The 7,862-nt window shown below is 36.3% G+C and overlaps 1 protein-coding gene across 3 annotated transcripts in view; it reads right to left on the bottom strand.

The window, feature by feature from the left end:
- Nucleotides 1–8: 8 nt before the first annotated feature.
- Nucleotides 9–7,862, bottom strand: part of CRYZL1 (crystallin zeta like 1) — a 34,045-nt gene continuing 26,191 nt past the window's right edge. Inside the window, exons 10-14 of one of the 3 annotated variants that reach the window (XM_049629290.1) lie at nt 5,780–5,878; nt 4,595–4,716; nt 3,703–3,808; nt 1,168–1,213; nt 11–640 (exon numbers count right to left, since the gene is read on the bottom strand). In XM_049629290.1, coding sequence (XP_049485247.1) covers nt 541–640; nt 1,168–1,213; nt 3,703–3,808; nt 4,595–4,716; nt 5,780–5,878 — 473 coding nt within the window. In that variant the 3' untranslated portion in view covers nt 11–540. Of the gene's footprint in view, nt 641–1,167; nt 1,214–3,396; nt 3,491–3,702; nt 3,809–4,594; nt 4,717–5,779; nt 5,879–7,862 lie in introns of those variants that run through there. The other 2 variants (XM_049629291.1, XM_049629292.1) reach the window with 2 other exon arrangements.

Here is a 7,862-nt window from a genome sequence, read left to right as displayed (position 1 = left end):
CTGCAGCTGCCGCCGGCAAGTTATGCTGATGGTGCCGTTTGATCCCGAGGAAACCCTGAAATAAATGAATACTTGAAAAAATTTTTAAGTATCTATGGACTAGATCTTTTGAAAATATATTCAAACGACTAAATTACGACAGCAAAGGCTGGCTAAGGAAGGATGGTACTGAGAACGGAGTTGATACAAAATAACGTTATTTTGACGTACCAAAAGACAACTTTATCAATAGAGTAGCGTGGCTTTTCTCAAAGGTAGTTTCTTCATGGAAAGAATTTTATAATCGAGGCAAATGTATGGAAACGACCAAAACGAATTTCAGAATATTCCCTGTGGATGTTATAGAACTGTCTTGACCGTTTTTGTAATTTTTCAAATACTTCTCAAAAATTTCAAGTAACTTTGAGCATGTTGACTCACAGCAGGAAAACCAAACAACTTGCTTTTAACTTCCTTGACTTTTCTGGACAATTTCCAAGGAAACTCTGGCTTCAAGTATTGGAAGGGGTTTATCCGACTGATGTCTGAGAAAAAACAAAATTAAAATTGAACAACTTGCTTTTTTCTTCCTTGATTTTTCTGAACAACTTCCATGGAAACTTTCGCCTCATATAGTGGAATGGGTTCATCCAACTGAGGCCTGAAGAAGAATGAAATTATTAGAAAAGTCAGGTCAAGGTAGAGATGAGTAGAACACATAGGATGCTAGTTGACAACTGCTATAGTTCAACTCTATTATTTTAAATAATCCAAACAAACTCATCCATTACTCATCCACTGGTAAAAGTGGCTAAATTTTGAAGGGGAAAAATGCCTACTTTATCCACTCCCAGATCCAACTTTAAAAACCAAAACTGTACTTTTCCCTCTTCTCAAGCTATTGGTTATTTCACGTTGCTCTCGGAAGGGTGATGAGAAAAGCAAAGGTGGTGTGGTACCATATGGAACGGCATAAGGAGAAATCATGGGCCACTTCTATCTTAGGGAATACTTATTGGTGTATCACAAGATACACTTGGAAGAATACTAAAGAGCAGCTATTTAAACAAAATAGTAAAACATGGAGGCATTAAAGTATGCTGTGAATATTGAAACAGAAGCAGAAATGCTTGCCTTACCTCCTTGACAACAGAAAAATAAACAAGAGTGATTGGTTACTTAGCGTACCTAAAAACACCACTTGACAACTTCTCCATCACATCCTTTAAGATACGTAGCTGGAAAGATCGTTAAGGTGGCAATTAACAGAGGGAGAACTGAACAAGGGAAGATGTTGGGCAGGTCACCCATTTAAGTTCAGCACTCTCAGAAGTTTGAGAATTTAAGTTACAGAAATTCTGTAGGCTGTGAAGTTTACCTAGAACACGGGGAAATGCGGAACCGACCCGAGAGAAGTGGTGACATAAGAGAGCCTAAACTTCTAAGGACAAGTGACGACAGAAGCAAGCCTCATGCCTGGTCCTAAGTAATGACGAATGTTACCTCCAATCTGGAGAAATAAAATGGTGTCGACTTTGCCTTTTAGCACTATGTATGGTATTTTTAGTTAAAAAACAATTTTAACACTCACGTCTCTTATGTTAGGTGCACATTTATTTACTAAACTGGCAGCTAATTAGCTCAAAATTTGTGTGCAGAAAAGTTAAACTGTGGTTTGTCGTGAAGGGAGTAAAAAATACTGTAACATTAAGAAAAAAACATGTAGTCACTTAATTGAAATTATAATATTAGGATTGAGAGTATGTGATTGCTAGTGCCAGCGAATGACACATGCCATATAATCACACAGTTGGAAGGAGGTCTCTGTTAAATCACAAGCAGCAACTGGTTCATGTGTGAACCCACTGAGGGGTCCCCACAAATGAGGACTAAAGTCTGATTCCGGGACTTTAGAATTCAGGACTTTAGAAAATGTAAATTAGAAAGTATGAACACAAACCATTTTATAGATTTTCTTAAAAAGGACCTAAAGAATATTCACATACTACAAATTCTCTACTTCTGTTAAACGAAAATGCCAACAGTAACTCTGAGAGAGTGTGTATAGGGAATTAAGTAACACAGGCAAAGCAGCCAGCCTAGCTACTGACATGTAAGATTCAAAACACGCCATCTAATGGTACTCTTAACACATGGTATTCTCTATTGTTAACATCCCATGATATTCTTTTTTTATGTTTATTTTATTTTGAGAGAGAGAGAGAGAGAGTGTACGCAAGAGTGCAGGGGAGGACCAGAGAGGAGAGGGAGAGAATCCCAAGCCGGCTCCATGTTGTCATCATGGAGCCTGATATGGGGCTCGAACCCATGAACCATGGGCTCATGGGCATGAACCATGAGATCACGAACTGAGCTGAAATCAAGAGTTGCATACTTAACCAACTGAGCCACCCAAGTGCCCCATCATCCCATGATATTCTTGATAATTACAACATTAGTGGACAATTAAGTTGCTTAAAATTGAAATCTGAAGAATTCTTCTAGAAAGTTAAAAATTAAGTTTATTTTCCAAATTTAATAGAAAAATATTTAATCAGAAATATTTTAAACTCACACATTCACTACATTAAGGGAAATTTCCAGTTTTGAAATGTATTTTGTAGGGGCGCCTAGCTGGCTTAGCTGGTAGAGCAGGTGACTCCTGATCTCAAAGTTGTGGGTTCGAGCCCCATAGTGGGTGTAGAGATTACTTAAAATCTTAAAAAAAGAGAAAGAAATGTATTTTTTAAAACTCAACATATGCAGGGTACTAATTAAATATTCCTATTTGAAAGCTCTGAATTGTCATTGCTCTTAGAGGAGGTGGGCCTTATAAGTACCATATGTATATACACACATTTAACAAAAGCAAAGTATGATATTCAGTAGAGAGAAACTCAAGGCTATGAAAGTGTCTTTCTTCACACACAGATATACCCTATTAGTAATAAGAACTTATATTTTATCCAATATATTAAGATTTTTACCAAGTGCAGCGGCCTTTAAAACAGTTACCTCCGAAATAAAAGTTTTATTCTTACGTTTGACCCTGCTCTAAAGAGAATTGGACCATTCTTTTGGAACTGATTTCACATTCTCAAGATAGTATTTCATTACTTTCACCAAAACTGGAATGATTTGGCTTCATTCACCAGATTTTTCTCTAAATGAATTCCATAAAAGGAAAAAATCAAACCCATCTTCATTTGACCAAGATTTCCTGGCACTGCTCATCTTACAACACCCCACAAACTCTTTAATGCAGACAGGCATTCTGAAATGTCTTCTCTAATAGCTCCATGATAGCTTAGATTAAGGATGCAGCCTGTCAAGGTGATGTGTAATTTCTGTAACGACAAGTTGAAAATGAAACAAAATTTTGCATGTATCTTATAGTTTCTCTCCCATTCAACTCACAAACCAGCAAGACTGTCTGGGTGATTCCTGTCCCACCACTTTCTAGCTGCATCCTTGGGCATGTATTAACCTTTCTGTGCTTCAGTTTCTTCACCTGTGAGAGAGGGATAATGATAGTATTTACACTTCATAGTGCTGTTTCCATGTTTAAATAAATTAATACCTACAGAGCACTTGGAATATTGTTTGCCATCTCAATGAGAGTTAGCTACTATTATTATTAATTATCATTATTAAAGAATTTAATGATGAGAGCACATGGTAAATTTCAAGCCAGAAACTCAAGTCAGTAGATAAAAAGGATATAAAGATATTTTCCCTGTTGTACGTTTGACAAATTCCAAACTTCATCATTAAGGAAAGCCACCGTCGCTCCCTTGAGGAAAAGGCAATGGCTATCTGGAGGATCCAACTTGGAGAGAATATACACAAAGATTGATCATTTACTGTGAGTTTAATAGCAGAAGGATGATTGTTATCTTGAGCCAGAAAAACTTCTATGCAAATTAAATACCCAAAGCACAAATAATCAGCACACAAACTTCAGCAACAATATGTGAACTGTAATGTTTTCTTTTCTAATTCATTGTCCAAAAGGCCATGGTAGAGATGACAGGGTGGCAGCCTGTGTGTACACATTCACGAGTACACGTGTGAGCACTGAGATTTCTGGCTGCTACTTACCAGTTATCTTCATGAGGATGTCGGAAAATCAGTGAAGATTAATATAGGAGAACTATGGTATTTGCATATCAACCACGATAATATTTAATTTCAATACTGTTGAGAAATATAATTTTGGTACACAATGTATAAACACACGTATGTAGTAAATTCCAATTTGAATAACTGGGAAGCTGTCATAATTTTATATAGAAAATATTTTGGTACGTATATGTCAACAATGTTGTTACTAAGAAAAAAAAACAAACCTTATTTGAGATACTACTAAAAAATTCAAAAGTCACTATTTCTAAACCACTAAATGAAAGTTGAATGAACTCCTCTCCTAGGCACTATTTCTACATTTTGGCTGATATATACCTAAAGTAAAAAAAGAAAGCTACATTTCTTTGGAAACAGGTATAATTCAGAATTTATAATTTCTCTACATCTTGCCTCAAAAGACTTAGGCATTATTCTTTGTTAATTACCTCCTTTTAGTGTAATAGTAATGCTTTATTGTTTCTGATAATACCTGCAGGTTTTCTTCTGTTGTTACCCAATGGCCTCCAACACCAAGAAGTGTGATGATATCATGTTTATGTGGTAGTAGTTGTAATTTTACAGCTGGTTCATCATCTTTACTATATAATCTCACTTACAAGGGAGTAGTTTAAAAAAAGAGAGAGAGAGAGAGAGACAAGAAATACATTTTATAGTAATCTGGCAAAAATTTATTCTTCAAACTAGTTTTCTTTACTTTTTAATGTAGGAACGAGAAAGTTAGAAACAATAACACACAATATATTCAGAAACCTTAAAATATACTTTTTGCATTAAAACTGGCCATAGAATTTACTCTAGATTTAATTATAAGTAAAATAACTAAAGACAAAAAACTTATTTTCATTTGAAAACCAGGCAAGGTAACATAACCTCTTTAATAATAACACTGATAGCTTACTTCTTTGGGAAAAGTTGACTTCTGATTAAGGAGCTCAAGATAGTCATACTTTGACTTAATGATTGGAAATGTACATTTGAAAAGTTAATGAAGCACACATTCACTTTCATTGAAAGATTTTTCTAAGTTAATTTCAAGTCTTGAAAATACTGGTTAAAAACAAACACATTAAGATGGTCACAGACATATTCATCTATGATTCTCATCACAGAAGATAATCTTAACAATCTGTTCTGTACGAACAGAATCCCTTGGCAGGCTTGTGAATCCTATCTTTCACGTGCAATGGCACTACCTAAGTGTGTACAGATTAGGTGTTAAATAGATACTACCTAACAAAAGTTCAAGGAATATAAAAATGGAACAAAATTCTGTACTTTTTTCCAAACAGAGATTACAGAAGTCAACCGTCCAATGCAGGGCAGCCAGACACAGCAGAACTGACTAAGCATCTGGCTGAGATCTGAACTAATGTGGATCATCTGGGAACCACTGAGGAGATCATGTGTGTCCATTTCCCGTAGAGACACTTAAACTCCAATGCCTGTATTTTAGAGATAAGCATGTTCTCCCTTCCAGACAGTGTTTACAATGGTAATAAAGAAGCTCCAGTTTAAATAGAAAAGTTAAAAACAGAACATGACATCAATTTAATAAGTATGTTAGTAATTATTCCCTGGTTATATGTATTTATTTTGAAATCCATCCATCACACTACAAAAATAACACAGACTACTGATTTAGTAAAGTACCCACCTCCAGCATCTAGGACAATATCTACTCCCAGGCCACCTGTTTCTTCTAAACAGCTTTCAGCAACATGGGCTTTCCCATTAGATACATCGATGACTCGGGCTGTAAAGGTCAGGAAGTCAGGCAATCGTAAGAAAAACAAGTAAATCTCTGTTCTCTGAAATGTGTTGAGTGGTTCAAACAATTACTGGATCCAAACTGTACTTTTTCGCTTCTAAGCCAACAGTGGTAAGATCAATTTAAAGTAAGGGACTCTTCTATTACATAAAAAAATATATTGAACATTTTGTGGATAATGTGTTCCAAGGCTTGTCTGTTCAACAGAGGACTGTTCCCTATAGCTAAAAGATACATAGCCAGAACAGAGAATCTGTAAACCCCAGAGATACATATATTAAGGCAGAGACTGAAAGATTAAGCAATTTCTCAAGTATGTTTAGATTTAATAGAGTTTAAAGCTAAAAAGCCAAATATGTACTTGTGTGATACGGTACTTCTCTATTAGAGGCTGCTTTATCCTTTTTCAGTCGTAGAAATCCACTCCCCGCCCCCACTGCCTTCCCCAGTTGTTCCCCAAAATGAAGAAAAATCATGAAGGTTAAGGGAACAAAACATGATTATTTTCAGCATAGTGAAAATTAAACATTTTTAACTGGCTGCTTTAGAGTATTATATCAATAGAACAAGCCAATGAGCGAATAAAACAAAATCTCAGCTTTGAACTCACAAATGAAGACACAGGTTTATAATTTGTTTTGTATATTTTAGCACCTTTCTGTAAAAAAGAATTCCTCTTAGAGCTGCTCAGACTGGAGGTGTAGAACAACAGTGATCTAATATGTGGGCGACAGGGGTGAGCATGGGGAGGACACAAGGAAAAGGGAACTGAGGCAGCCGGGAAGGGCAGGGTTAACCAGTAAATCTTTCTCTTCAACACAGTTCATTTTCAAGGTCTTATAACTTTTTTCTCCAGTCCCTGCCTTAATCTTTCTTCTATGTCTTGGTTACCTCTGCCAGAAGCGTAATGTACCAATGGGAGTAATGTAGGCTTCAATGGTAGACAAGGGTGGGTTCAAATCCCACTCCAATCCTTTCAGTCATATATCCTTGGACAAGCTAGTTAAATTCGCTAGATGCTGCTCCCTGGTTCACGAACACAGGGTTGATGACTTAAGGACATATCATTTACATTAACACTCAATGAACCTTTCCTTCCTGCCTGCCTGCCCTTCACATGTACTCTGCTCATCCTATTTTCTCTTCATCTGTTTGTTTTTCCATTCCTATCTTTTCTCCGCTCCTTGTTCATTTTCTTCAGTCTCTATTTTCTTTTTTCCTTCCATACGCACTGTTGTGCGGTCAGGTTTAATCTTCTCATTTTTTGTTGAGCACATTTTTAAAAAATTTCAGTACAGTTAACATACAATGTTAAATTAGCTTCAGGTGTACAATATAGTGATTCAACAATTCTATACGTTACTTAGCACTCACCACGGTAAGTGTGCTCTCAATCCCCTTCACCTATTTCACCTGTCTCCCCACCCACCACCCCTCTGGTGACCATCAGTTTGTTCTCTAGAGTTGAATCTGTTTCTTAGTTTGGCTCTCTCTTTCTTCTTTTCTCCTTTACACATTTGTTTTGTTTCTTAAATTCCACCAGTGAAATCATAGGGTATTTGTCTTTCTCTGACTAGCTTATTTCGCTTAGCATTATACTCTCTAGCTCCATCCATGTTGTTGCAAATGGCAGGATTTCACTCTTTTTTATGGCAGAGTAATATTCCATTGCAGATAAACCACATTTTCTTTATACATTCATCTACCAATGGACACTTGGGCTGCTTCCATGACTTAGCTATTGTAAATATTAATGCGGCAGTAAACATATGGGTGCATGTATCCTTTTGAATTAGTGTTTTATATTTTTTAGGTAAATACCCAGTAGAGTGATTACTGAATCACAAGGTATTTCCATTTTTAACTCTTTGAGGAACCTCCATATTGTTTTCCACAGTGGCTGCACCAATTTGCATTCTCTCCAGCAGTGCATTAGGGTTCCTATTTCTCCATATCCTCTCCAACACTT

This window comes from Panthera uncia, chromosome C2 (genome assembly GCF_023721935.1).
Source record: "Panthera uncia isolate 11264 chromosome C2, Puncia_PCG_1.0, whole genome shotgun sequence".
Taxonomy (NCBI): Eukaryota; Metazoa; Chordata; class Mammalia; order Carnivora; family Felidae; genus Panthera; species Panthera uncia.
This window is presented reverse-complemented; position numbering and strand designations above follow the sequence as displayed.